This window comes from Verticillium dahliae, genomic scaffold (assembly GCF_000150675.1).
Source record: "Verticillium dahliae VdLs.17 supercont1.3 genomic scaffold, whole genome shotgun sequence".
Taxonomy (NCBI): domain Eukaryota; kingdom Fungi; phylum Ascomycota; class Sordariomycetes; order Glomerellales; family Plectosphaerellaceae; genus Verticillium; species Verticillium dahliae.
Window position 1 is genome coordinate 487,271 of NW_009276940.1, and position 27,170 is coordinate 514,440.

The 27,170-nt window shown below is 56.9% G+C and overlaps 9 protein-coding genes across 9 annotated transcripts in view; 6 read left to right on the forward strand and 3 right to left on the reverse strand.

The window, feature by feature from the left end:
• Positions 1-1,267: 1,267 nt before the first annotated feature.
• On the forward strand, positions 1,268-3,807 carry VDAG_01777 (uncharacterized protein; the record flags this gene model as incomplete). The annotated part of the gene is made up of 4 exons (XM_009657806.1): positions 1,268-1,419; positions 1,488-1,528; positions 1,594-2,026; positions 2,082-3,807. The coding sequence occupies 4 exons, from the start codon at positions 1,268-1,270 to the stop codon at positions 3,805-3,807; spliced, it is 2,352 nt and encodes a 783-aa protein (XP_009656101.1).
• A 1,241-nt stretch (positions 3,808-5,048) lies between these two features.
• Positions 5,049-5,661, forward strand: VDAG_01778 (uncharacterized protein; the record flags this gene model as incomplete). Its single annotated transcript, XM_009657807.1, has 2 exons — positions 5,049-5,156; positions 5,284-5,661. The coding sequence occupies 2 exons, from the start codon at positions 5,049-5,051 to the stop codon at positions 5,473-5,475; spliced, it is 300 nt and encodes a 99-aa protein (XP_009656102.1). The 3' UTR covers positions 5,476-5,661.
• A 351-nt stretch (positions 5,662-6,012) lies between these two features.
• On the reverse strand, positions 6,013-6,504 carry VDAG_01779 (uncharacterized protein; the record flags this gene model as incomplete). The annotated part of the gene is made up of 1 exon (XM_009657808.1): positions 6,013-6,504. One exon carries the CDS (start codon positions 6,502-6,504, stop codon positions 6,013-6,015), a length of 492 nt encoding a protein of 163 aa, XP_009656103.1.
• A 620-nt stretch (positions 6,505-7,124) lies between these two features.
• On the forward strand, positions 7,125-9,566 carry VDAG_01780 (ATP-dependent RNA helicase SUB2; the record flags this gene model as incomplete). Its single annotated transcript, XM_009657809.1, has 5 exons — positions 7,125-7,362; positions 7,538-7,785; positions 8,014-8,401; positions 8,454-9,072; positions 9,143-9,566. 5 exons carry the CDS (start codon positions 7,125-7,127, stop codon positions 9,189-9,191), a joined length of 1,542 nt encoding a protein of 513 aa, XP_009656104.1. The 3' UTR covers positions 9,192-9,566.
• A 781-nt stretch (positions 9,567-10,347) lies between these two features.
• Positions 10,348-11,655, reverse strand: VDAG_01781 (polygalacturonase; the record flags this gene model as incomplete). The annotated part of the gene is made up of 1 exon (XM_009657810.1): positions 10,348-11,655. One exon carries the CDS (start codon positions 11,653-11,655, stop codon positions 10,348-10,350), a length of 1,308 nt encoding a protein of 435 aa, XP_009656105.1.
• Positions 11,656-13,183: 1,528 nt separating this feature from the next.
• On the forward strand, positions 13,184-14,531 carry VDAG_01782 (pectinesterase family protein; the record flags this gene model as incomplete). The annotated part of the gene is made up of 2 exons (XM_009657811.1): positions 13,184-13,882; positions 13,968-14,531. 2 exons carry the CDS (start codon positions 13,184-13,186, stop codon positions 14,529-14,531), a joined length of 1,263 nt encoding a protein of 420 aa, XP_009656106.1.
• Positions 14,532-14,905: 374 nt separating this feature from the next.
• VDAG_01783 (modification methylase Sau96I) lies at positions 14,906-17,779 on the reverse strand (the record flags this gene model as incomplete). The annotated part of the gene is made up of 1 exon (XM_009657812.1): positions 14,906-17,779. One exon carries the CDS (start codon positions 17,777-17,779, stop codon positions 14,906-14,908), a length of 2,874 nt encoding a protein of 957 aa, XP_009656107.1.
• Positions 17,780-19,259: 1,480 nt separating this feature from the next.
• Positions 19,260-20,891, forward strand: VDAG_01784 (HhH-GPD family base excision DNA repair protein; the record flags this gene model as incomplete). The annotated part of the gene is made up of 1 exon (XM_009657813.1): positions 19,260-20,891. One exon carries the CDS (start codon positions 19,260-19,262, stop codon positions 20,889-20,891), a length of 1,632 nt encoding a protein of 543 aa, XP_009656108.1.
• A 787-nt stretch (positions 20,892-21,678) lies between these two features.
• Positions 21,679-27,170, forward strand: part of VDAG_01785 (helicase SEN1) — a gene marked incomplete at both ends in the record, with an annotated part of 6,435 nt that continues 943 nt past the window's right edge. Inside the window, 2 exons of the mRNA XM_009657814.1 lie at positions 21,679-22,034; positions 22,118-27,168. Coding sequence (XP_009656109.1) covers positions 21,679-22,034; positions 22,118-27,168 — 5,407 coding nt within the window. The remainder of the gene's footprint in view (positions 22,035-22,117; positions 27,169-27,170) is intronic.

A 27,170-nucleotide genomic window follows, 5' to 3' on the forward strand; every position in this document is an offset into this window, starting at 1 on the left:
TCCACAAACGCCATCTCCACGGTCACGCGAAACCGATCACCCGAAAACACCTCCGTCCATCACCCATCTTGTCACCACGAGATCCAAACATTCCCGACCTCTCCATACTCTTCCTTCCCGTAATTTTTTTTTTGCCTTTCATACCGAACTGGATTCCAAGACGACTGCGACAACTTGCCCGACTTGTCCATATTGCTCGGATTGGCAGGAATCGAGGACGCTCCTCTCTTCTCTTCGACCAAACACGAACAAATCCGTGTTCGCCTGTCCAAGAGGCGCTCCTTCGTCCTGCAATACTTGGGGAGTACTACAACAGAGGAACCTTGCCAGTCGACGTCCGTCCCGTCGTCTTGCTGCAGACTTGTCGGAAGATAAGTCCAAGCAGGTCTCGATAACTGGCCGTCTTTGTCCTCCCTTCCCATCGTGTCACAATCGCGAAAAAAAGGTCGAGAGAGGCGACTCGACTATTCTTAAAGGTTTTCTCCGACTCGCCGATCCAGGGCGACACGCTCGTTTTTAAACTATTCATTGATCGTCATCGCCTGAACGCCCCAGCCTCAGCGCCTCACCTGCTTCCAGACGTGCCGACGTGGGCCGCAGACGCACGCCACCAAATTCGCCCAGCTACCGAATTCCCTCGCATCTGCATCCCGCGAAACCTATTCTCAGTAGTCGAATGGGTCACTGATCGGTTCTCATCTCTATCCGTCTCCAATCGTCAGTCCGACTTGCCCGTCACGCAGGTCAGCCAACGTGCCACGCGCAGTTCGTGTGAAGCAAATTCAATCGAGGCCACCGCAGGGTACCAAGTGCAGCTCAATATCGTCGTCCCCGGTCTCTGACTGTAGACGAGCGTCCCCCGAACCACCCGGGCAATCTTGCAGGCACGCAACAGCCAGCGCCCGTCCCGCATCGACTTTTCAGGTGCGCAGGGGTACAGCGGTCTCTAATCGGCCTCATCACTAATCCCCATTGGGCCTCTAACCATCATGGCACCCATGACACCCCGGCTGAAGGTGCTTTCAGGTACGTCCATTTCCTGGCTTCAGATTCGTTGCGCTCCCGCCCTTGGACTCCAGCTCCGTCTGTGCGAATCAATCGTACCCCGGCCTTCGACACTCCCCTGACCCATCATCTTGCCCTGCTTTCTCTCCCCTCTCTCACATCGTACCAATACTTACCTCGACGCCTGTTCCACTTCTTTGTCTATTTTCAACAACCCCCAAATGTTCAACCGACTCGTTCGGACCCGACACACAAGGCAGCCATGGAGGATTTTGAACTAACTGTCTGCGTAGTGGGAGGGAATCCGGTTTCAGCGTTTCTTTCATGGCGTCTGCAGGCCTCTAATGCCTGCGACGTAACACTTGTGTGGAAGTCAGGATACGAACATGTTGCCCAATACGGCTTGACGTTCAAGTAAGTCTAATTTTGCGCGCCATCCTGCTCTACTTCGAGACCTCGACGTAAGCTGACTAGGACTTCAGGTCGTCAACGTTTGGCAACGAGAGGTTCAAGCCCCGCCATGGTATGTTCTTCTTCTCAAATCACAAATGCCAGGCTCGTCGACGACTGACCCGTCGTTCTTTACAGTTGTCCGTGCCCCCGAAGACGCCGCAGGCCAACGAGATGGCGCATACGACTATGTTATTCTATGTGTGAAGGCCCTACCGGATGTGTATGACCTTGCTGCTGTTATCGATGCCGTTGTCACGCCGCAGCACACTTGCATCCTGGTTAACACGACGCATACATTGGGCGTCGAAGCCGCGATCGAAGAACGATTCCCCACAAACGTCGTTCTCTCCCTCGTATCGAATGCCGAGCTATCACAACTGGGTCAAAGCGAGTTTGAGCACAAAGGTTCGACAGAGGTTTGGGTTGGCCCTGCGAACAAGAACGAGAACATCCCGGCCTCGATTCAGGAAGACATGGCTCAGGCTCTAGCCATGACGTTGAGCACAGGTCAAGTGGATTGCAAGGTTTCCCCCAACATTCGGCAACAACAATACGAGAGGGTGATTGGGTATGTTTCCAAGACAAAACTTGCTTCCTCTGTCGCCTGCTAACTTCGGCCGCAGCCCGATCGCATTCCACCCAGCCAGTGTTATATTTGAGACGCCCAATCACGTCCAGCTGCTCGAGAAGACTGGTGTTCGCGACCTTGTGTCCGAGGTGATCAACGAAATGTTAGCTCTCGCTTCGGCGCATGGCTGCAACCTTGACCCTTCCTTCAAGCAAAAAACGATCGACGACATGACACAGCCGACAACGACCGAAAGCATCATGTGGCAAGACTTCATCGCCAAGCGTCCCATGGAAGTCGAGACGTATCTGGGCTCACCCATCAAGCTCGCCAAGGACGCAGGTGTTCCTGTCCCTCGCATCGAGACACTATATGCTGTCATGCACAATCTCAACATCGTCAACCGCCAGAGGCCCAAGATCGAGGCGCCCATGGGCCCGTCCTCCCCGAACGCTCCGTCACTGCCTAGGATGTCGTCGCAGATTAGCATGAACGGAGGAATGCGTCCCATGCCCTCCAACGGCATGCCTAATGGCAACGGCATGCCGCCTCGTGGACCTCGTCCCAGAAATTCGTCGAACCTCGGACCAGGCCCAGGTATGAGGCGAGGTCCTCCCTCTGTCAATGGTGGCGGCCCTCCCAACGGGTACGGCGGCCGTCCGTCAATGAACGGGCTGCCCAATGGATACCCTGGCCCAGGATCGCGCGCCCCATCGAGGCGAGGTTCTATGGAAGCAAATGACTTGGAGGAGTTCTCGCACCTAGTCCTTTACGACGATATTCCTGAGGGAGGAGAGCCGGGTTATGGCCCTGAAGGCGGCGATGTGGGCATCCGTGAGCGTGAATTGGAGCTTCGCCAACGTGAGTTGGCATTACGCGAACAAGAAATGCGGATGGGCCGCGGAAGGCGTGGGCCGCCGCCCCCGCGGAGGGGCCCTCATCCGATGCGTCACAGCGCACAGCCGAGCGCTCACGGGGGCTTCGACGACGATGACGATGATGACGATTACTTCGATCCGACGAACGCCCCCATCACGCCCATGGCAGACCCAGATAACTTTGACATGATGAGCGTCACGTCGCGGAAGAACCGGAAAGCGAATGGCCCGAATGGTCCCTCGGCGGCCCAGTTTCGAAAGAACGCCGAATTCGACACGGGCATGCCTGCCTCAAGAGGCGGAAGATTCCGTCCCAGCTTTGGCCGCAACCGCTCGAGTCAAGTCGTCAACATGCCAAACGTGACGGACAATATTCTTGAGGATCCCCTCATGTCGTGTTCTTCCAACAGATACGGGACTGTCGATCGGGGTGCAATGCAGGCCGAGTCGAGGGCGAACTCTCTAACAGCTGCCCGACTGGACGAGCTTCAGTACGGCCCTGGCGGTCCGCCGCCAATGGGCATGAACGGCGGGTTTCCTCGCAGAGCTAGTCAATCTCCAGGAAACCCTTACAGCCCCTCGATGCGCGGGGGCAGGCCGTCTCCTCCTAACGGCTTCCCTGGCCCCCAGCCGATGAACGGCAGGCGACCCTCGCCCCCGGAGAGCGTTCGGCAGCCTGTGCCCCGATACCCGCCTGGACACGGCAACGCGGTGGCGCCGCAGCAGGTCGAGCAGCATGTCGGGGTGAGCGGTCTTCACCCACCCAACGCGAAGAATATGAGAAGTCTGACTGGTAGTGCGAGCGCCAGCGCGGGTAGTGGTGATTCTCACATTGACACAGAGCCATCGGCTCACAGCAGTCAGAGCAGCCTCGGTCCTCGACCGACTGTGGGCGTGCGCTAGGTGCTTCCTTTCGCGACGTACGACGACCACTGAACGAGTTTGACGACACAATGTTCATTATCCCGGTTCACACATCATGCCACTGCATCTCATCAGTCCTTACCTCGTTATCTAGCAGCAAGCCGATCAAAAGCCATTACAACCGCGTTTGCATCATGACAGAGCCAGGCCGGGCCAGCGAAACTCTACAAGCCGACTCGTCCGACGCGCGTCGACCCTCGGCTTCGACACGACGGACACACAAGTCTTGAAGGGAAACTTCAATCTGCTCATGCAGCCTTAATACGGCCCCTTTACCCACCGACCGACGGTAGCGGTATCAGGATTCGTGTATCATATGAGACTTTCGGGTCTTCTTTCTTTTGTACGGGTGTTTCCTTATCATGAACCAACGATGCGGCCATGGGCCCCCCATCTCGGTTAGGAAACCACAAGCAATGAACATAGACAAAGGACAGGGCGTGATTATCTTTTTATTTATTTCTTCAATTCTTCAATACAAGAACGGGTAAAGTCACCTGTTCGTCCATCATTTGCATGGTTTCAGGTCAGAGGCCATGGGCAAGCAAGCATATGAAAGCAGCGACAGTTAGTGGATGAGGAGAGCCTCCATCGATTCGGCCCAAAGAGGCTCTTGATTGGCTTGGTTTTTTTTTTCTTGGCTTTCCGCTTGGGTCGTTCCATCATGCCACTCCCTCTTCGTCTCGAGGTGACGAGAGAGATTGTCGAATCGGTGCAGTATGAGTCAGGATGGCTCAAGGCGGAGGAAGACTGGAATCCGTTCCGTTGAGGCGGTGACTGCTGATAACAGCAGTGACAGGCTAGTTAGGCAGACAGACGGGGAGAAGACATGGCCAGCAGACGGGCCGTAATGAAGCCATTCCAGATTTCTTCCAAGTACATTCTATGACGCATAATGTTTGATTTCATTCAAGACATCTACTATGCATGATCTTATCGACCAGCGACTCATGAAATGAGGCAACAGTGTGGCTGCTGAAGCAGCACCATCGCTATAAGACAAAGGTGGGGCTCCGCCGACGCGCAGAGTGGGGGTGGGGCACCTGGGTACTGAGGAAGGGGCATATTGCCAGTAAACACCAGCTCATCACGACAAACACACGGTAGAACTTGAAGAAACCACCGGCTGAGACCACCAAGCCAGTGTGGATATCTAAACGCATCGCTTATGATATTCCTTGGTTCGAGGCGCCACCACCAGAGATACGATCACGCTCGCAATGACGAGTCGCAGCTTCGGCACCTCCAACGCGAGCGGCTTTCAGAGGAGCGACGCCTCGCGTCCGTCCCTGGCAACCTCGGGGAGCGCCGTCAAGAACCGCCAGCTGGTGCGTCCCCCCTTTCCCCCCCCCTCAACCTTTCCCCTTGCCCCCGAAGCCCGGAGTCCGGAGGGGTGGCATGCGCCGAGAAGTGATGATGGAACAACTCCCACCCAGGCTGACAACATGACGGCAGACGCACCTCCACGCGCAGCTCGCGCAGCTTTCCGCCAACTTGGCTGACACGGACAACCTCGTGCGCATGACGAGCGTGCAGGCGGAGAGCATGCGGGGGCTCGGCAGCTGGCATGGCGGCCTGTTCATGGCGGCGAGCAAGGTGCTCGGGGAGGAGGCGATCAATCGGGAGCAGGGAGGTCAGCAACGATGATCCGTTTTTCTTCTTCGTTTGATTTTCTTGGGCGGTTGCTCGTGTTGGAAGCGGAGCTGGGGGATGACGCGGCTTGTACTATGAATTATGAATTTGGGTCACGAGAGATGGATGACGGCCCTATGGGCAGCGTAGATGGTTCTTCTTTCATGAGAAATGGGTATCATTGTAATGGCTATGGTTCTCTTCTCTCTTCGGCGTGTAGATGTGTATATGCGACGGCTCTGGCCGTATATCACAGGGCAGGCCGACTCCTGATTCAATGTGCTGAAGGCATCTCTGCCTGCCTGTTGGTCTCAGTCGCCTTGCAGCCGCGCGGATTCGTCGCATGCTTCGGCAAGCCCAAGAGGACATGGCAATTCAAGACGGCGCTGGCCACGTAAGATATGGGACGTCATTCATGGTGATTGGTGCGCACGGAAAGCTCCATGGAGGCTCAACCGCGTCCGTCCTGTCTAGTCGGGTTGCCATCATATAAGGTGGCCATTTCAGAGACTGAGGAGTTGTGTGCTCTTCTTTCAGACAACAAGACTCGGCTCAGCCGGCATCTTGCACATGGCCGTCGAGGGATGCATCCCCCCTTAATGCCCGCCGTTTCTGCCTCGGACAGTTAACTGGGAACCTCTTGGCGTGGCCGCATGTGTGGCACTTCATGACCATGACGTCGGCCCATGGTTTCCTCCCCTGCTTGCTCAGATTGTCAATCGTCGTCGTGCAGTTGTGGCCTTCGATGAGAAACGCATCGCAGGCTTTGCACACGGTCCTCCTCATGGCGGGCGTTGGTCTGATGACCACTTTTTTGGAGACGGCACTGATATCGGCGACTAACCGACGGGCCACATTCTCGTGTCCGGGGTTCTTCGCATCTTCTGTCATTGCTGATGGACCGTGCTTGTCGAATCCTTGAGCACTCGTCTTTGCAGCATTCTGTACTGCAAGATAGGCGGCCGCTTGATGGAGGTAGTTGATGCGCGTGTACTGCTGTCTGTTCTGGACGTTCTCACTCGGCTTCTTCTTGGCCTTTGCCATGACGAGTTTCTCTTCGCCTGATTGACGCCCGTGCTTGTTGATCTGTCGTTACCGTACTGTCTCGTACCGTCTGTGATGGTATACTTGATTCTTCAGTCAAAGTGATCTTCAGTAAGTGAATCATGAAAAAGCCACAGCGATCAGAAGAAAAGATGAGTCAGCGCCTCCCGAAACGTGGCGAAACGCTCCTGGGTGCCTGGTGCCTTGGGTGCTCCTTCCTTGCCTTTGCCTTTGCCTTTGCCTTTGCTCCCCAAGAACGGCGCTAGTCCTCAATCAGACAAAGAGCACAGCCTCACGTGATCGCGTTCAGCCCAGCTCGCCCAGGAAAGCTTTTGACCGTGCAACTGCCTCGCCCACCTTGCCGCATCAGCTTCCTCCCTCCACTCAACCCGACCCCATCGCAACGCGTCCCTACACCGTTGCCCTCCATCGACCTTTCACCCCTCCATCTCCAGCAATCAGCCAACACTTTTCGTCGTGTTGCAGTAGAGCTTCTTCTCTTCTTCTTCACGCCCAAGTCGCATCACCGCTCTCGACCAGGCTCCGCTCCTGATCGATCCGTACTACATCGGGCCCATCCCAACACGCATCTCCAGTCCCCGCTTCACAACACCGCCAACATGTCCGGCCAGCAGGAAGAGGACCTCATCGACTACTCCGATGAGGAGCTCCAGACAAACGAGACGGCCGCCGCCTCCAACGGCAAGAAGGGCGCTGCCGATGCCGCTGCCACTGGTAACAGTGTCGACAAGAAGGGCAGCTACGTCGGCATTCACGCCACCGGTTTCCGCGACTTTCTGCTGAAGCCCGAACTTCTTCGTGCCATCGGTGATTGCGGCTTCGAGCATCCCTCGGAGGGTCAGTCATGAGTCCATACCCTAACCCGTCCATCTCATCATCATCACCCCCTCCCCGTCAAAACGTCCGTCCATCGCGCGAAGCCAAGTCCATCGATTTCCAAGCCATCCATCTCGTCTTGCCGGATCCTCGAAATAAGCCAAATGAACAAGTCTTCACGGACACGGTACTTCAGTATATGGAAGTGGCCTCGTCCGTTTCTTTCCAGAGAGCATGGTCGTCATCGTCGCCGCCTTGGGGACTGAGGCGGCCCACGTCGTCTCTGTGACCCCAAGGGCGCAGACACCTGTTAGGGCTGTTTCTTGCCAGACAAAGTCTCCCGCATCGCGCGTCGAGAGCTCGAGAAGAACCCGCCACGCCGACTCGCACGCCGGCCTCAGTCAGGTCGGATGTGCAGAGGCGGCGAACGTCCTGTGCGACTTGGTTCGTCTTCATGTCACGAAAAATCGATTTCGGGGCCATTTGGGGGCGGCACCCAAGGAGGAAATGGCAAACGCGGCAACGCAATTCTCTTGGCAAACGACACGGCACGATACATGGCTCCCGCGCTGATGGACGGACCTTTCGACCTGCTCATCGTCCTTCCGTTCACTCTTGGAATCCTATCTAACGTCGGTCGATCGAACAGTCCAGCAAACCTGCATCCCCCAGGCCCTCCTCGGTGGTGACATCATCTGCCAGGCCAAGTCTGGTCTCGGAAAGACGGCCGTCTTTGTCCTGACGACCCTCCAGCAGGTCGAGCCCGTCGCTGGCGAGGTCTCCGTCCTCGTCATGTGCCACACTCGTGAGCTGGCCTTCCAGATCCGCAACGAGTACAACCGCTTCAGCAAGTACATGCCCGATATCAAGACGGGCGTCTTCTACGGTGGTACGCCCATCCAGAAGGATGTTGAGACGATCAAGAACAAGGACACCTGCCCTCACATCATTGTCGGCACCCCCGGTCGTCTGAACGCCCTCGTCCGCGACAAGGTGCTTCGCCTCGGCAGCGTCAGGATCTTTGTTCTCGACGAGTGCGACAAGATGCTCGACCAGATTGGTAAGTCTGTCTGTTGCGGGACACGGCCGAGAGCTCTACTGACACCGACCAGACATGCGTAGGGACGTACAGGAAATCTTCCGGGCCACGCCCACCCAGAAGCAGGTCATGATGTTCTCGGCCACTCTTTCCGACGAGGTCAAGCCCATCTGCAAGAAGTTTATGCAGAACCCGACCGAGCACTACGTCGACGAGGACACGAAGCTCACGCTCCACGGTCTTCAGCAGTACTACATCAAGCTCGAGGAGCGTGAGAAGAACCGCAAGCTCAACGAGCTCCTCGACGACCTGCAGTTCAACCAGGTCATCATCTTCGTCAAGAGCACGCTGCGCGCCACCGAGCTTGACAAGCTGTTGCGCGAGTGCAACTTCCCCTCGATCGCCGTGCACTCGGGCGTGTCGCAGGAGGAGCGTATTCGCCGCTACAAGGAGTTCAAGGACTTCAACAAGCGCATCTGTGTCGCCACGGACGTCTTTGGACGTGGTATCGATATTGAGCGTATCAACCTGGCCATCAACTATGATCTGCCCGGTGATGCTGATTCGTACCTCCACCGCGTCGGCCGTGCCGGTCGTTTCGGCACCAAGGGTCTCGCCATCTCCTTTGTCAGCACTGACGGCGACAAGGAGGTGCTGGCCGCGATCGAGAAGCGCTTCGAGGTCGCTCTTCCGTATGTTCCGCCCCCCCCTTTTGTGCCATGCAACGCTGGAGCTCTGGTATACTAACTGTGCTCTTTCTAGTGAGTTTCCCAAGGACGGCGTCGATCCCGCCACGTACATGGCCTCTTAGGCTCTTTCGTATGACGTTTGGGTCTTCTAGCTGCGCTGCTGTTTTATGTGCTTGTTTTTTTTCGAGGAAGGAATTTCGGGTACAGGGGTCTGCTTAGGTTGTTCGACACGAGGGATGGGTCGCAACGGGGGAAAGATTAAAAAAAGGCAGTCTCAACCATTCAGTCCTTCGGCGTACGGGGTGCCGTCCCAATGTCACAGGACGTCTGGATGCGTGTCAAGTCAGCAAAAAGACCAAAATACCAAGAACCCCCGCGCATGTGATTCGATTGCTCGGTCCACACACACAGGGGTGCTGGAGATGCCTATAGAACTGATCGGCCTTCTGATGCAGGGCTTAGGCTTAGACAATACAAAGGCAGACCTCATCCCATTGAACCTAGCAGTCTCCGGAATGCTAACCTAGGCCCGCATCCTCCTGAGCCCAAAGCATGAAGCGGAGTCGTTGGCTCATGACCCCTCGAATAGACGCCTCACCGTCAATTATGAGGTACCGACTATCTCCCTGGCTGCCTTCCTAGCCTATTACGTTACATGAACTACACGGAATAGCTTTGTTTATGCACCTATTCCGATTCACGCATGCCCGATACACAGAGGACCGATCCCACTTGATACATGGCGCACTAAACGTGGAGGCCGGGTGGCTCAACCAGGAACGCGTCCTGGAACTATACCGCCAACTGAACCTGATGGAAGACTAGTAGATGCCCATCCTACCCTCCTTGATGCCCGGCTCCTGCATCCCTAACACTAGGGCTCTACCCTGCCTTTGCGGCCGACGAGGACGAAGTCGGAGATGTGGATCTAATGCCAGCAGTGTAGACCCTGGAATTCCCTCACTACCCAAGGGAGTGGGACTCGGCGATGAGGGAGGTCGTACGCCTGGAAGTCATGTGCCAGGGACAACTGGATGGTCACACACATACACACACTATGCAACAATGATCATGACAGAAGCCGCGAACAGACTGCTGATTTGGATACAGGGCGACACATGCACAGCAGGCGACAAGTGGAGAGCCTGGTGCGTATGATCATTAACCGCTCGATCTATATACATGGCGGGACAAGGCCACCCGGCCTCTTTCTTCCGTGGCATCACATGGCATGGCACGGCATGGCATGGCATGGCCTTTGCTCGAGGCCGGCGGCGCTCACCCCGGAATGCAGCCCTTGCCGCCGAGCTGCAGCAGCGACTCCTCGACGTTGCGGCACTGCCACTCGGGGGCCTTGCCGGACGGGGTCTTGAGGTCAATGTCCCAGGCGCGAATGTTGTCGCACGTGTCGGGGGTGGAGCAGATGAGGGCGCCGGCGCGGGGGTCGTAGCGCTTGGAGACGGTGCCGGTAAAGTCCTTGAAGACGACGTCGGTGATGCGCATGAGGGAGGGGAACTCGGCGCAGCGCGTGGCGTTCTTCTCGCCGTAGCACTGGTCGATGCGGATGGCGGCGTCGTTGTTGCGCGAGTGGAAGCGCTCGTAGGTCACGTTGCGGACGTAGCCGGCGCCGCCGCCGCCGCCGAGGCCCGGCTGGAAGTCCGTCTCGGAGCCGGGCCAGACCTTGAGGCGGGCGCCGTCGACGGCGTTGGACATGGACGTGTTGTAGATGTACAGGTTCTCGACCACGTCGAAGAACTCGGGGTACTGGCCCAGCGAGCCGACGGAGATGCCGTGCGACGAGTTGCAGGTGAGGCCCTGGACGATGACGTTTGTGCTGTTGGGCTTGAAGGAGACGCAGTCGTCGTCGTGGTCGAGGTGCGAGTTTTGGATGACAATGTTGTCGGACCGGTACGTGTCCCAGCCGTCGAGGTTCTTGGCCTCGTTGGCGGACGACGAGCGGGCGAAGATGTCAATGTCCGAGATGAGCACGTCGGACGAGTTGGCGATGAGGTTGTGCCAGTTGGGCGAGTTGCGCAGCTTGAGGCCCGTCACGGAGCCGCCGCGGAGGCCGTCGGTGACGAAGAGGATGGGCCGCTGCAGCGTCTTGTTGGTGGCGAAGCGGTCGTACCAGGCCTGGCCGTTGCCGTCGAGCGTGCCGACGCCGGCGCCGTAGATGTGCACGTCCTCGCCGCCAAACACCCACCAGGTCGAGGCGCCCTGGAACTGGTACTTGAAGGTGCGCGGCAGCCAGTAGTCAATGTCGTCGCAGAAGCGCACCGTGCCCGTCATGGCGACGTCGACGTGGCGGAGGAAGCGGAGGTCGAGGGGCTCGCAGATGGTGTACTCGCGGTCGAGCACGACGGTGCCGCCGTCGTTGCACGCCTCGAACGCCGCGAGGATCTTCTTCGAGTCGTCGCGGCCCTCGGTGCAGCTGGGCTTGACGAAGCACGTCTTGGTGCGCGGCGTCGACGCCGGGAACGCCTTGTAGGGCTTCAGCGGGTGCGCCTCGGCGTGCGGCCGCTCGATGAAGTCGCGCGCGGCCGCTGTCGAGGCGAGGGCGAGGGCGAGGGACGCGAGGGAGCGCATGGTTGATTTATTTCTTGTCTGCTCTGTCGTCTTCTGCCTCAGACCGAGAAAACTAGTTGCTTCTGCTTGCTGAGCTGCTTCTGCTTGCTGAGCTGCTTCTGCTTGCTGAGCTGCTTCTGCTGCCGTTTCTGTCGTCTGGCAGGGTCGTATCGAGAGAGGATCTCGAGCTTCTTATACCTCTCCCGAACCGTCATCGACAGAGGATCGGAAAAGCTTCCGCTCGAACGTGGTCCCTCGTCCTGCATATGCCCAGGTGTGTATGCGTACATGTATGTGCGCGCGCCCACACACGCACCTGTCGGTCTCTTTCTCCCCTGGAGCATGCTCAGCTTTCCCTCACTCCAATCGCCAGAGTCTGCAGAAGTCGAGGTGAATCCCGAATGCCAAGGCCGCTTGTTGCCTCTTAAGGCAATCCCATGGGAACCTCGCATGGGTTGGCGGGTCCCCCCTTGACCTCCATTTCAGGGATGGCGGAGGGGTCCCGTTGGGCCGGCCGGTGGTAGGTGAACGATACCGAAGCGCGCTCGAGGAAGACGAGGGAGGAGTCCAAAAGGTTGATCCACCAGGCTACCAGGAATTCTTCCGTCCGTAGGCGAACAGGGCGATGAGCGGGCAACTGGACCCCCTGAGAATCTGGACCGTCTCCTGCGGAGGGGTCGTTGGGTCAAGCTTAAGTGGCCATGTCGGTCGAGGGTTTAAACGGCATGATGCAGGGGAGGGAAGTATTGTCGGTAGCAAGGGGAAGCCAACGGAGAACAGGGATCACAACAGCTTCTCCGCGCGAGGGCCTGGGGCACCGAGATGCGGGGGACCATGATCGCGGGGGTCGGGAGGAGTTGGAGGAGTCTGAGTCTCCTGGAGTCTGGGTCAGCTGGAGACGAAGCTCCTGGAGTCGGGGTAAGCTGGAGACGAAGCTCTCGAATCTGTCCTTGGCAACCTACTGTGCCGACTTCCGGGACGGCGTGGCTTCGGAGCCGCAACCACGCCGTCTCACTCGTGGAAGTATTTCGACGACGGCCTCCGCAAGACGGCAAATACCACGAGCACCACAGGCACCGCAAGGGACCCGTCGCGCGGAGGTTTGCGTCAATTGGGACACGCACATTGTCATTTCATTCCACGCCCACATGACACTAACCAGCATGCGACTCATGCCCGCCGATCGTCGCATTGCGTTGGAGCGCGGGGGAGCAAGCTCCAGCTCGCCTTCTGCCATTGTCCTTTGTGTCGCTCCCATGCCCATGTGCTGTCTGCCGGATGCCCGGAAAAGCAGACATGCTTCTCCTTGTCCGGGACCACCAAGTCGCCAGCTGCCGATGAGCCGCGCCTGGGGAGCGCCTCCATGAACGAGATGACGAGGCTCTACTATTTCAAGACAACATCGTGGGAGATTTCGCGAGGCATGGCAAAGATCATTTATACTTGATCGAGCGCCAAGACTTTTCTTCCAAGCCGTTCGGTCGAGCAGTGCCATTGCGAGCGAAGGAACCTGTCCGACTCGTCCGCCACGACAGACCAAGCCAGCATCATGAAGACTCTCGCCCTCGTCGCGGCTCTGCTGCCAGGCCTGCATCTGGGTCTCGCGGCGCCTCTCGACACGAGGTCAGACGACATGGCCCCGGCCGTCAAGCCGGCGGCGACATATGCCGAGTGCCAGCGCAAGACGTGCCATCCCCTCGACGGATGCCCGCCGAACACCATCTTCGTCAGCCAAAAGTCCAAGCGCGCCCACTTCAGCTCGATCCAGGCCGCCATCAACTCGCTGCCCGACACGGACGTGCCGGCCGTCATCCTCATCGCCCCCGGCAACTACACCGAGCAGCTCAACGTCACCCGCCATGGCGCCCTGACGCTGCTCGGCATGTCCGACCGCCCCCACGAGGGCCGCCTCTACGCCGACCTCGCCACCGACCTCTCGTCACCGGCGCCGGAGAACGAGGTCCAGGTCTGGCACAACGCCGCCAACTACCAGGCCCGCTTCCCCGATAACGCCTTCACCAGCGTCTTGAGCGTCGGCCCCACCCTCAACGCCACCCTCACCGGCGCCGGCCCGACGGGCTTCGCCGTGCCCGAAGGCACGCCGTTCGGCAACGTCGACTTCCGCGCCTACAACATTGACTTTCGCAACGACGAGTTCCCCCGCGCCAACGGCCCTGCCCATGCCGTCGGCGTGAGCCGTGCCAATGCCGGCTTCTACTCGTGCGGCCTCTACAGCTACCAGGACACGGTGAGTCTTGTCCCTGTTATAGCTCGCCCGCCCAGCTCGCCCCCATGTACAAACCGGCAGAGACCACTTACTCACAGCACCGCAGCTCTACGTCGGCAAGCTCGGAAACGCCTACTTCCACGACAACGTCATCGCCGGCCAGACCGACTTCCTCTACGGCTTCGGCACCGCCTGGGTCGCCCACTCGACGCTGTCGCTGCGCAACTGCGGCGGCGGCATCACCGCCTGGAAGGGCACCAACACGACCTTCCCCAACAAGTACGGCGTCTACGTCGCCGACGACAGCCGGGTCCTCGCCGCCAACGCCTCCATCGCCCCGGCCCTCGCCGGCCGCTGCCCGCTCGGCCGCCCCTGGAACGCCCAGCACCGCTCCGTCTTCAGCGACACCTACCTCGACCCCAGCGTCCTGCCCGCCGGCTACATCCGCTGGGGCGCCACCGACCCGCGCGTCTCCGACCTCACCTTCATGGCCGTGCACGAGGACCGCGGGCCTGGCTGGAACGCCACGGCCCTGGCGGCGAAGGGCAGCGTCACGCGCGTGCTGGACGACGCTGCGTTTGCGCCGTATAGGAGGCCTGTTGACGTCTTCCTGACCGAGCACGGCGTGCCTGGGAACATTGCCTGGATCGATCAGAGTGTCTTGACGTGAGGCGAATCCTGGGCGGCGTCGGTCCGGCCGAGGGAGTCATGGCATGGGGAGATTATCCCTGTAGGGTACATAGATGGCGGTCAAGTACATATTGCTGAAGTGAAGTGCAGTGAGTCCCTGCGACATTGACAGTGTATGACCAATACGAACGACACGGCAGACATGATGTGATGGTGTGTATTTTCGGGGCGAACGCCCCGTCTCTGGATCGTTGAATCTTATGCAATAAAGCCAGTGCATCCAAGCCACTCGCTCAACTCTTGTCTTCGTAACGTCCAACCAACCCGAACCTCTCTTCGTTCTGCAAATTCAAGCCATCATCGGTGCCTCTCAAGTCTCGTCGGCACGGCAAGCAACACTTCATCGTCCCCTCTTCATTGCCACTCCATGGGCGGCCTGTAACCGCTTTGTTCTCTTTCTCTCTCACGCCCTACAATCATTTCTCTACCATTTCCTCCAGCCTCGCCCACCCCATCTAGCCAATCTAGAATGATGATATCCTGATCCTGATCGTCGCCTCGCAAACCGGGACTACTGTACTCGGCTTGCATGGCACCTCGCCTCGGTGTGCCCGATAACGAGGCAGTGCGCGACAGGTGAGACATTCCAGCTGGTAGGACACTGGCGTCGTGCCGCTCGCGGAAAGAGCCAACGGGAGGCAAACCCCAAGCGTCGAGGGCAATGTCCGTGAACGAGCCGCGCAGCAGCCTCTGGCTGGGGGCTATGAAGCGCAGCCCGTCATGCACGGGCTGTGGCGGCCGTGATGCGCTGGCTTGGGTGCCCATGGTGCGACCGTTGGCTCCGTAACGAGACTGTGCCATGCTTTCATCGTAAGGATGGGGGAACTGCTGCTGATAGTCCAGTCGGGGTCGTACAAGGGGGAACTGCTGCTGATAGTCAAGGCGGGGTCGCACAGTAGCGGTGGGATACGTAGGCCGGATGGAATCGCCATATCGATGGACTTGAGAAGAAGTGGCTTCCATGACGCCGGGGTCCTGACGGACCTCGCGTGACATCAGTGTCAAGCCGTCAAATGCCCCGTTAGGCTGCCGACGTCGCTGTGTCCGATACTCCAAGTCAAGCTGCGACGAAGCCACAGGGGCTGGGGTCGGCTGAGACCGCGGGCGCAAGTGTGTGGACGGCGTGAGATCAACGTTCACAAGGGCAGGGCGCCGCCTTACGGTCGCATTCGGACGCAGACCAGTGGAATATCCTTGACCAGCCATGTCAACGACATCTCTGCGGTTAATGGGAGCGGGACGGAAGTTGGCAGAGGCCCTGTAACTGGGCGGGTCTTCCATGGCGCTGTCGTCTTCCTCCTCACCTTCGTCAACCAGGCTGATGATGTCTCTCGGAATAACAGGGAGCACAGGTCGGGGGTTTCCAGTGAAGCCGTCTACCTGGTACAGATGCTTCTGTATCGCCTCGTAGAAGACTTGGACAACGCAAGGGGGGAACGCATTGCCGATCTGCCGGCGAGCACATGTCTTGGTGAATTGATGCCAGATCGGGAATCCCTGAAGGCAGGCAAACTCGCGATTCGTGTACGTCCGAGTCTTGTCAAAGTGCCGATTTTGACCCCCACTCGTCGTCATGCAGCGTTTGAGAATATCGTCGGGGTCGCTGACAACTGAGTCCTTCGACGGCGGACAAGGCCTGGGCCTGTGATGAGGGTCGTTGCGCACCTGCGCGATCGGTCGGAGAGCCTTGCGGATCGTGTTGAACGGCTTCAGGCCGCCTTGGCCGCCTCTCGCGTGCGTGATGGCCGGCCACGGAGGCATCACCTCACCGGGCCCTGCTCCGATCATAATCAGGCGCCGGCGGTGTTGGGGCAGACCGTAGTATTCACACTCAATGACCTTCCACTCGACCGAGTAGTTGTGGTCCGTGAAACCAGATATGAGGCAGTTGAACGAATCTGCGAATCGCTCGCGCATGATGCCAAATGTCTGCTCCAGCGTGAAGATCCGGGGACGCACCTTTTCAATGATCGCTCGGCAAGCAAACAGTGCAGCGATATTGGCATCATCCTGCGGACCGTTTACCGTGTGTGCAGGTGACCAAAACTGACAAGGAGGTGACAGATGGACAACGTCGGCGGTTATGACTCTTCCATCTGTCGACGTGATGAAGCCGTATATATCGGTCTCGAATACCTCTGTGTCGGGGAAGTTCATACGCATACTGCTGCAAGCCTTATCCCATACGTCTACAGCATACTGAACGTGCAGCCCTGAGCGCTCGGCGCCGCGGGATACACCTCCTGCACCGCAAAAGGCATCGAAGAGGGTATATCGCTGGTTGGGAGCTCGGTTCACTGTTCCAGCCCGAACAGGTCCTCGCGGTGCTTGGTAGCTGCCGCCACGGACAGTTTCGCCGCGCCAGTCTCGGCGCAGCGCTTCGTCGCTGTACCTGAGCTCGGGCTCTGTCACATCCTCGGCTCTGATGCGAATGATCTTGAAACTGCGTGGCGAGAGGGGCTTTCTTCGGGGTTGATCATCGAGGTATTCGTAGATGACCTTCCAGCGGCACACAAGGGGCCCAGAGACTTCGACTTCGTCCTTCGACGGGAAGGCCTTGGGGTCCCAGCGATGGAGAGGGTAGGGCGCGTTGGTGACGTGGAGTCGACGCGGGCCACCAAGACTAGAAATGGGCACCTTGATGCAGGCCTGCTCTCGCAGCGGCCGTTGGTCGTCTTTGTACACTTCGAGAACCATGCAGACCTCGTTGAGCTTGTGTGATAGCTTACCGTGTAGAACACGGTTGCGCGTATACGGAATTCCATGAACATGGAAAGTCTTATCCAGGGTGTGCTCCCAGATTTCTGTAACTCGGATGAAGCCAAGGGCAAACTGGTGTCCCTGTGTGTCGTTTAGCTCGTAGACGAAGTTGACCTTGACTTTTTTGCCTCCAAAATGAACGCTCTGGTGACGCTTCTTCGGTGATGGGTGCGCAGCATGAGTGCTGTAGCTGCCCTGGTATCGAGATATCGGTTCGGGCCTGTCTCCCGTGAGGTCGATCACCTCTCTCAGTTCTGCCACAATATCGTCTTCTTGATCATCTTCTGACGGAGCATTGCCGAAAGCAGCTCCAGCTTCGTCCTGGTGCTCCCGGTGTAGCAAGTAATTGCGAACCTGCTGTGCGATATCTATGCGTCTCTGGTCTTCGGGCAAGATAGGATCATCGTCGTCGGGGATCTCGATGGGGTCAAGAGCATTTCTGCCAGAGATCCCGTAGGGGGAAGCCATTCTACAATGTCGCCCACTCCACGGAGTGATCAACTTTGCAAATGGCGATGTAGAGGACTGACGGTAGGACAGGAGGTTTGTGGCAAGTGTCGAAAATTCCGAGAAGGAACCAAAGTCTTCGAAGATAGTAACTTCCGGACGAAACCTCATGTAAGTGGAAAGAACCCGTGTATTTGCGGAGCAATAGGTCTGCGTGAAGAATATTCGTGGCGTCCTAGTTTGTGACATCTGGCTGGCCACCTGAGCTGTGTCTGTCTCCGCCTTCATGCAAAGATGATGGAGAACTAAGCGGCATTGATCAAAGACTGAGCCCGCAACTCAGGCTGTTCTGGGGCGTTACAATACCCATGATCAAGGCAAATAAAGCCCACAAAGAACCGTGAGCTGAGAGACTGATTGTGAGGGTTGGGAGCACCTCCACATACAGCGGAGACAAGGCAGTCAAGGGTAAGATATAACGATGTGCGGACTTAAGAAAGCTCGAACACATTGAGCCGGAGAACATTATGAACAGACAAAACATAGAGCATAGACAATGAATTCCACCTTCAGGGAAACCAGGCAGCTCGCCACTCGGGTTGCTATCCTTGGGTCTTGTGATACTTCGCAATGTCATCGAAAGGAGTAGTATAAACCGAGAGGCCGCAACACCCTCAAAGGTTGGGTGTTCATCCGTGACAGGTCTGCTGAACTCGCAAACCTCATTTGGTAGTGAAGTTTCGAGGGCAAGTATTGAAGTGTGGTCGCGGCCGCACATGCAGGTAAAACACCGAGAGTGTTGACAGAGAGGTGTGGCGCATCCTACCAGTCCATGACTGTCCCGGTAAGGTCTTGAACTGAGGCAAGTCGTTTGGCACCATCACCGTTTTGCCATCACTTTGAAGATGCCCACGTGGGCATGAAGGGAGGCTCCTGAAGGGAGCCAGGAGGCTCCATCGAAGGCACGGTACACGTCCCTGAGCGGAGAATCTACGGGCATTTAATCATTGTACGAGAATGTTGAGAAGGCGTGAGGGGCATATGGCACAAGGTAGGGGAGGTGCATGGGGAAGTTCCTTCCCTTGATGTCTACCTCCCATCGCCCCTGCCGACAACATACCGAGCTTTTGATCGAATGTCAAAACCTTCGTCCCAAGCTTCAGTCTGTTGAAATTTCTTGTATTTCGTGCCAATCTTGCCCAAGTGATGTGAGCAATCACAAGTCCAGCACACAAATCTCTTCATTGCGTCAAGCCTCCCAGTGGCATCTGGAAATCCATGAAGGCCGGAGAACACCCCTTATACCAACGTCTAATTTGTCTCCACCTTCGGAAGATTCCTTGTGCTTTCGAGCCATTTATAACCCTAAGTGCCTTCTCACGACAGTACCCGTGTGGGCATATCCAACTCTCATTTTATTTCGTTGACCTTGAACGAGAGCCGTCTCGTCTTCCAGCCTGTCAGTCTGTCAGTGCCAACCTGTGAAGAGATCACAAACACCATGCAGACCAGAGGAGCCAGAAAACGAGCGGCCGATGCGTCTCTGCTGGCTCAACGTCAGGCAAGCCCAAAGATCACATCGATCTTCGGAACGACCAAGCGTACTGCAGACGTTGGCCTGGGCGATGCAAAGCTACAGGAAGAACGACCAGCCAAGCGAACCAGAACAGATCTTGACTTGAAGAAAGTCTTACCTATCAACGAGCTCCCGCATGGTCTGGGACTGAGTCAGGCGCCCAAAAGTCAAACGTCAGGGCCACCAACTATTGCTCTGAACCTTCCTGACGGGACTTCTGGGCTTGTTTCCACGAGTAGCCCCGAAAAGAATGTCACCGAATGCGCATCCGCCGACGAAAATCCAGGGCAAACGTTGAGCGAGACGTGTTTCTCACCTATAACCGCCTTACCTGCAGTGGAGTCTGTTCGGGATTTGCGCTCGCGCCCCAAGAGCCATGAAGACCCTGCTGGCTGGTCCATCACGAACAACACCCCTGACGACTTCAGGATTCCTGTTAGTGCCGAGAGTGCCGATATCAAGAAAACTTCGGACAAAAAAAGCGAGCGAACCCCCAGGCGGACCAAGGAGAACCCTTACGGTCTTATGCCTGGTCAGACACCCTTTCCAGACTGGCCAGCCCCATCTCCCGAGGACTGTGTAGAGGTGCATAGAATCTTGACGGAGCTGCATGGAGCGTTTACGCCCCCCGATAAAATCCCTGCCCCTTCTACATCAGTAGCAGGGTGCGGCGAGGTACCAGATATCGTGGATGCCCTGATCAGAACCCTCATCAGCGGCCACACGTCAATGCAGAACGCCAATTTGGCCATTCAAGATGTCACTGCAAAGTACGGGCAGTGGGACGCCGACAGTATCGGGGCGGGCAGCATCGCGTGGAACAAGGTCCGATTGTCGGAAGAATCAGAGGTGGTGGACGCCGTCAAACGAGCCGGATTGGGACCGACGAAGGGTAGAGACATCAAGAGTATCCTCGACATGGTCCACCGGGATAACCAGGTTAGGCTCGCAGCCTACATCAAAGAAAGGGAGACGGGGGAGATGGCTGACATACTTGGTGCTCAAAATCTCACGCAGGGCCAGAAAGACCACCAGGTGAAGAAGATGGAGAGTGGCATCCTGACGCTCGACCATGTACGGGGCCTTACTTCTGACGAAGCCATGTTGGAGTTCACCAAATACCCTGGCATCGGCGTCAAGACGTCCTCCTGCCTGATCCTCTTCTGCCTCCAACAGCCGAGCTTCGCCGTAGATACGCACGTCTGGCGGTTCTGCAAGTGGTTGAAATGGGTTCCCCCAAAGGCATCGCGGGACGACACGTATATGCACGGAGAGGTCCGGATTCCCGATACGCTCAAGTACGGACTTCATCAACTCTTTATCCGTCATGGAAAAGAGTGTGGACGATGCCGGAGCATCACCGTTGAGGGGACGGCGGACTGGGACAATGCTACATGTCCACTCGAGGATTTGTTGGATCGATTTGACAAGCGCAAGACAAAGCGGCAGGCGATGAAGACAAAGGCGAGCTCTGAACAAAAACCACTTGATCGCGAAGTCGGAGAGGATGAGGCGGAGCAAGTACAAAAAAAAGACGGAGAGGCTCGAGAAGCATAATTGTAGAGACACTGAAGAAGGGTTTTGCTTTTCAAGCACACGTCGGCGCATTTTATAGCATCAGGAAGCACATCTCGGGATCGGCGGTGGTTATGGTTGTTGGTAGTCCAACCGGAATCGAATTGCTGGCAAGAATAATTCCCCATCAAAGTGATGATTGAGCCTGTGATGCAGTGCGTGCCCCGTAAGCTTTCAAGGGAGCCAGGCTTGTCCTGGTGGGTCAAGGTCCGTCCTCCTTTCTGCCTGCACAAGGGTCACGCTAGTCGCGGGACCTTTAATTGATCTTTGGGTTTTGGGTCATCCACTCGCGACCCGCGTGTCGTCACGGCCACTGGATTGGATCGGGGCGGCTCCTTACATTTTTCTGCCTTTCCACTAGAGCTGGCCGACAAAGCAACGATTCACAGCCACGGCCACCACGGGTCGATCTCCAGGGCAATACAATACTGGAAGCTCTATCTTCTGTTTCTTGTTGGTTACTGGATCTCTATCGCGGCTCGGACCTGTCTACAATCTGGTCTTGCCATCTCCTCTGCAAGGCATCTTCACACATGCTCACTTCTATTGGGAGCCTCTGACCTCCGCGCTACCTTCGTCGACGGCCTATGGGATCGATCTAAGCCGACCTGTAACGAATCGCACCTTCTGTTTCCCTTCAGATCAACAACGCTCTCTCGATTCACCCTCGAGTTCTGAACAGGAAGCAAATGCCCCCAAACCAAGGTTGGCTGACGACACTTCCGACGACACTCGACGATATGCCCCAGCCCCAAGTCCGACGATAAAAATGGAACACGGCAAGGTCGAAGACTTGCTGGAGCACTGGTACAAGAAATTTCAGAAGATACCAGAGGAAGCGCACCTTCTCTGCCCCAAAGTCGACGACGACGATGAGGAGGACTACGATGACCCCGCCGCCAGCGACACGCTTTCCGCAGACGACAAGAAGAAAAGGATACAAGATGGGCAGGACAGGATTGAAATCGTTTATTGGACAAGCCTACTGATGGCATACGGCAAGGACAAGGCTGGCGTATGGCTGTCCGACTGGACAGATCGTATGGCGACCTACATGCACACGTGCGACAAGTGCGTGCTGAATTGGCACATGAACCGCAAGAAGTTCATTCGTAAATACGCTGTGTGAGTCTTCCAACGTTGCTGTCCTTCGCTGTGCTCTCCTTCTCTACCCACCCGACTCCTTTAGCTGACTGACTTGCACGCAGTGAATGGGACGACAGCCTTGCTCAGCAAGTCGAGGACTGTTTGCACAGATATGATTTCGATCGACTCAACCGGGGCATTGGCTGGGCTGTCGAGATAATTGACACGGTCGAGACCACGGAAGGGCGCGCCTTCCAAAAGAGCGACCTCAAGGACCAGGTCGGTCTGCTGCTGCTCACCATCTACGAGACGCTCTGTTGCATGGCCTACCTTAGTGATCCGGCCCGACGCGCGTCTTTCCAGAAGGTCTTTGAGCGGCTTCAGCCTAAGAAGCCCCTCAAGATGGGCGAGAATGTTGTGCTCCCTGCCATGACGTGGTTCCTCTTCGACAAGGAGCCGACGCGCCATCGGTTCGCTGTCAGCTCTTGGGAGCGATTGCAGCCACTATCCCTGACCCAAGATAAATTCGACTGGGCAGTCCATGATCATATCATACCTGTGCTTGATGCGGCAGCCACGTGGGACATCAGCATGAAGGAGTCTCTCCCAGAAATCCAGCGGTTCTGGGAAGGCATGAACTACATCCTGAAGACGCTCGATGGAGAACTGATGCTCCGTGGCATTCGTAGCCTTGATCCAGCCCCCCGGGTGGTCGAGTTGCTCTTCAACCACATCCACTGTAACTCGGAGGCAATCCTGCTCTTCACTCTCCAGGCCATGTCGACCATTATCAAGACGGCCCCTCAGCTCATCCGCGACACCATCAACGATGCACGACCCATCGTTGTCGTTGAGCAAATTTTCAGAACACCTTTGATCAGGACTCTCCTTGCACAGTCGGTGGCGTATACCATCCACTCCGGGGACGGCACGTCAAATCAAGCAGGCGATAGGATTGAGTGTGCTGCCATATCTTGGATCGATGTCTGGATTCGCTCGCTCAAGATCAGCGAGATGAGTGACGGTTGCGAACAGCTGCTTCGGCTCCTTTTCAGACGCGAGCTTCAGAATGACACTCTCGGCGACCAGGGCAAGGCAGCCTGTATTCGTGCTGGGCTGGATGCTCTTGCGCATGTTTTGCAGTCGTTCGTGAACCCGTCGGTCAACCTTATCAATGGGTCAATGTCACTCTACGTGAACGCGACCCTCAACGTCACCTTGTCCTACAAGGACCTTATCAATGACGCTCTCAACAGGAAAAGCCAGGCTTTCGACACTCTGGGCGTACACAAGGCAGCCATGAGCGTTGTCAAGGCAGCGCTGACACTGGACGCCAAGGCTACAGCTGCCGAGCACCAAGAACTGCGCCGCGAAGAGCAAGATTTCATCAATGCCGATAAATCTGAAGAAGTTCGCCCGGCCAATCTGCAGATGACCGTCTCTCGTCATTCTCCTGCCTTATGGGAAGCCTTCATGGACAGTCTCAGGAGTAACAACCTGCCACTTGCGCAAAACATGCTCCTGGCAATGGGTCCACTTATTAGCCTAAGTAGATTCTTGCCAAAGAGGAAGAAACCCAACTCTCTCGACAAGGTCAGGGTTCAGCTCGGCGATGCAACCGTCAAGACGGCTGCTGTTTGTGGCAGGATCATGCAGAGATTATGTGACTATAGCAAGGAAGACCTCGAGCTCCTCCTCTACAAGGCACAGACGATCCGACCCGTCCTTGCTCTGAACCTCCATGGCGAGGATGAGCTTCGAGACTCGAGCAAAGAGCTGGTGAAGACCATAACGGGAGTATTTTCGCACTCGGATGCCTTGCTCGAGCTTCTACACCAGCGCCTTGAGGTCACATTGGCATCCCTCAACTACGGTCTTTTGCAAATCCACGAGTCAAAGGTACTGACCTGGGGCCCTGCCGTACCCATCATCACGACAAGCCGTAACGTGCTCAACGCTTTGTGTGATCCGACCTCCGGTATTCTTCGATCCCGTGTGCTAGAGCTGGGCGAAGAAGTTGCACTTTCGACGTGGTGGTCGGCTCAGTGGAAGTATCTCGAAAAGGCGTTTGACACGACAGCGCATTGGTCCCACTTTGTCGAGGTGGACAAGATCAAAGACTTTTGCCGCAACAGCATCGAGCACGCCGACGACCTGATGGCGCAGTGCGGTCTGATCGCCTCAGCCCTCCAGCAAAAGGAGCAAAGAAACCAACAGGCAGCTACGCTATCTGGCAACACTCCGTCAGGCATGCATAGGCTGCTGAAAGAACCGACGGAAAGACTGACGCCTATCGTCAACATGGTTCGCCTTCGCGACCCGACCCTGGTAGCCACGACTGTGCAGGTTGTCGTCAGGCTGCTTGTCAGACTGCGGGAGAATGACCACGAGATTCCACAGAGCGCGAGGGATTTCATTCACAATGTTTGCACTAAAGGACCCGATGGCCGATACATTACCCCTTCGAACGCAACAAGCCAGCAACGGGCCGAGCTCCTCAAGGCCCTGGGAGAAGAAGAAGAAGAAGACGACGTCGAGGTCATTTCTATACAGCCAGCTTCTGCTGCCACCAAGAAGAAGCAGACGTCGCTGGATGCATGGTCAAAGTCTGGATCTTCCGGTTCAAGCTCTGCGGTTCCCAGGTCCAGGTCCAACAAGGATGACGTCCTCTCACTTAGCAGCTCTGTCGACAAGAACCGCTCCCTATTAGACAAGATTTCTGCCCGACAATCGGCTATGGCCAAGACCAAACCTCTGCCCCTCAAGGCCAAAATCGATCCCAGCTCAACCAAAGCTCTCATTGAATCCCGAAAAGCCGCCAAGGCCGACAAGGCAAAGAGAGATGCCGAAGCCATCGCCAAGGCCCAAGCTTTGCGAGGGCCTGAAATTAAGGGTCTGTCTGGTGTTGTTGGCAAGGATCACGCGCCATCAAAGAACGAGATCATGGTGGACAGTGATGACGACGAGTCTTCCGATGACTCTGAGGACGAGGACGTCAAGGCTCTCATCAACAAGGGCCAGCTTGGCCAGAAAGCCAAAGACGAAGCGACACGGCGTCAAGAACAGATCTTGCTGGAAAAGACCCGAGGGCCTGTCAAGAAACAGCGCATTGTTCGCTCGGCCAAGGATATGCGTGCACGTTTGATTCCTCCCATGGACCAGCTTCACCAGGCCATTCTCGAGTGGGATATCTTCTTCGAGGGTAACGACCCTCCGACGCTGGAGAAATGCGCTCGGGTTGCCGATACATACCCGCATCCTGAGGCTTACAAGCAGACCTTTTGGAAGTTGCTGGTGTCCGAGGCTTGGCGCTCTTTTGTTACGTCCAAGGATGAGGCAACATCAAAACCGTTTGGCATCAAGATTGCCTCACGCATGAGCATCGACAGGTTTCTCGAAGTCACCGCAAGCATGCCAAAGCTCGAGAACAAGGAACGCGGCTTGTCCGAGGGTGATATCATCTTGCTCTCCCAATCATCAAACCCCCTCAGCGACCCCAATGAACCGCATGCTCTAGCACGCATCTGGAAGACTGCCTACAAAAAGGATATGCTCGAGGTCACGTACCGCCTGAACATGCGGAACAACCCGCTGCAGAGCAACCTCCACATCAGCGCTGAGCTCTATGCTGCCAAGATCACGAACATGACCACGATCGAGCGCGAGTATGCCGCTCTAGAGAGCTTGAAGTACTATGACCTGATGGACGAGGTCCTCAAGGCCGAGCCGTCGCCGGTCTTGAAGTACAGCGACGAGCTCGTCAACCAGGTCTTGACAAACTACACACTCAACCCTGGGCAGGCCAAGGCCATTCTCGGAGCTCGTGACAATGACGGCTTCACGCTTATCCAAGGCCCACCTGGTACGGGCAAAACGAAAACCATCGTAGCCATGGTGGGTGCTCTGATGACTGGCAACATTCCGCAGTCTGGCGGCGTCCGGCTCGCGACGGGCGGCGCCAACCAGGCAGCAGGCCAAAAGAAGAAGATTTTGGTGTGCGCGCCCAGTAACGCTGCTGTGGACGAACTGGTTCTGCGTCTCAAGCAGGGCATCCGGACCATGTCGGGCAATGATCACAAGATTAACATTTTGCGTCTGGGCCGGAGTGACGCCATCAACGCAGCTGTCAGGGACGTGACCCTGGACGAACTGGTCAAGAAGCGACTCGAGGGCGACAACACGGCAGAGAAGCTCAAGACTGCGCGCGACAAGTTGCATTCTGATGCCGCAGGCATCAGGGATAAGGTCAACGAGCTTCGACCCGCCCTCGAGGCAGCCCGAGGCACCGACCGTGAGCTCGAAATGACTCTGCAGCGGCAATTCGACAGCCTGAAGCGTGAACAGTTCCGCATCGGTACGCAGATCGATGCCGACAAAGAAAGCGGACAGACCATCTCTCGCGAGGTGGAGATCAAGAGGAAGCAGGTACAACAGGAGATTCTCGACTCGGCCCAGGTGCTGTGCGCCACATTGAGTGGTTCCGGCCATGAAATGTTCAAGAACCTGAGTGTTGACTTTGAGACTGTCATCATCGATGAAGCTGCGCAGTGTGTCGAGCTCAGCGCCCTCATCCCTCTCAAGTACGGTTGCACCAAGTGCATCCTGGTCGGAGATCCCAAGCAGCTCCCGCCCACAGTCTTGTCACAGTCGGCTGCCAGGTTTGGTTACGACCAGAGTCTCTTCGTTCGCATGCAGCGCAACCACCCTGAGTACATCCACATGCTCGATACTCAGTACCGCATGCACCCGGAGATCAGCTACTTCCCCAGTCAAGAATTCTACGAAGCCAAATTGGTGGACGGTCCGAACATGGCCGGTTTGCGACGGCAGGCGTGGCATGCCAGCCCTCTTCTGGGCCCCTATCGCTTCTTTGACGTTCAGGGCACGCAGGAGAGGGGCCGCAAGGGCCAGTCGCTTGTTAACCTGGCTGAGCTGAAGGTGGCCATGCAAATTTACTCGCGGTTTCGCACCGATTTCGGCCGCGACGGCAACATTGCCGGCAAGATTGGCATCATCACACCTTATAAAGCCCAGCTATTCGAGCTGCGCAACCGATTCGCCATGGAATACGGCGATCAGATCACCAACGATATAGAGTTCAACACGACGGACGCGTTCCAGGGCCGAGAGTGCGAGATTATCATCTTCTCCTGTGTGCGAGCTAGCCCGACAGGT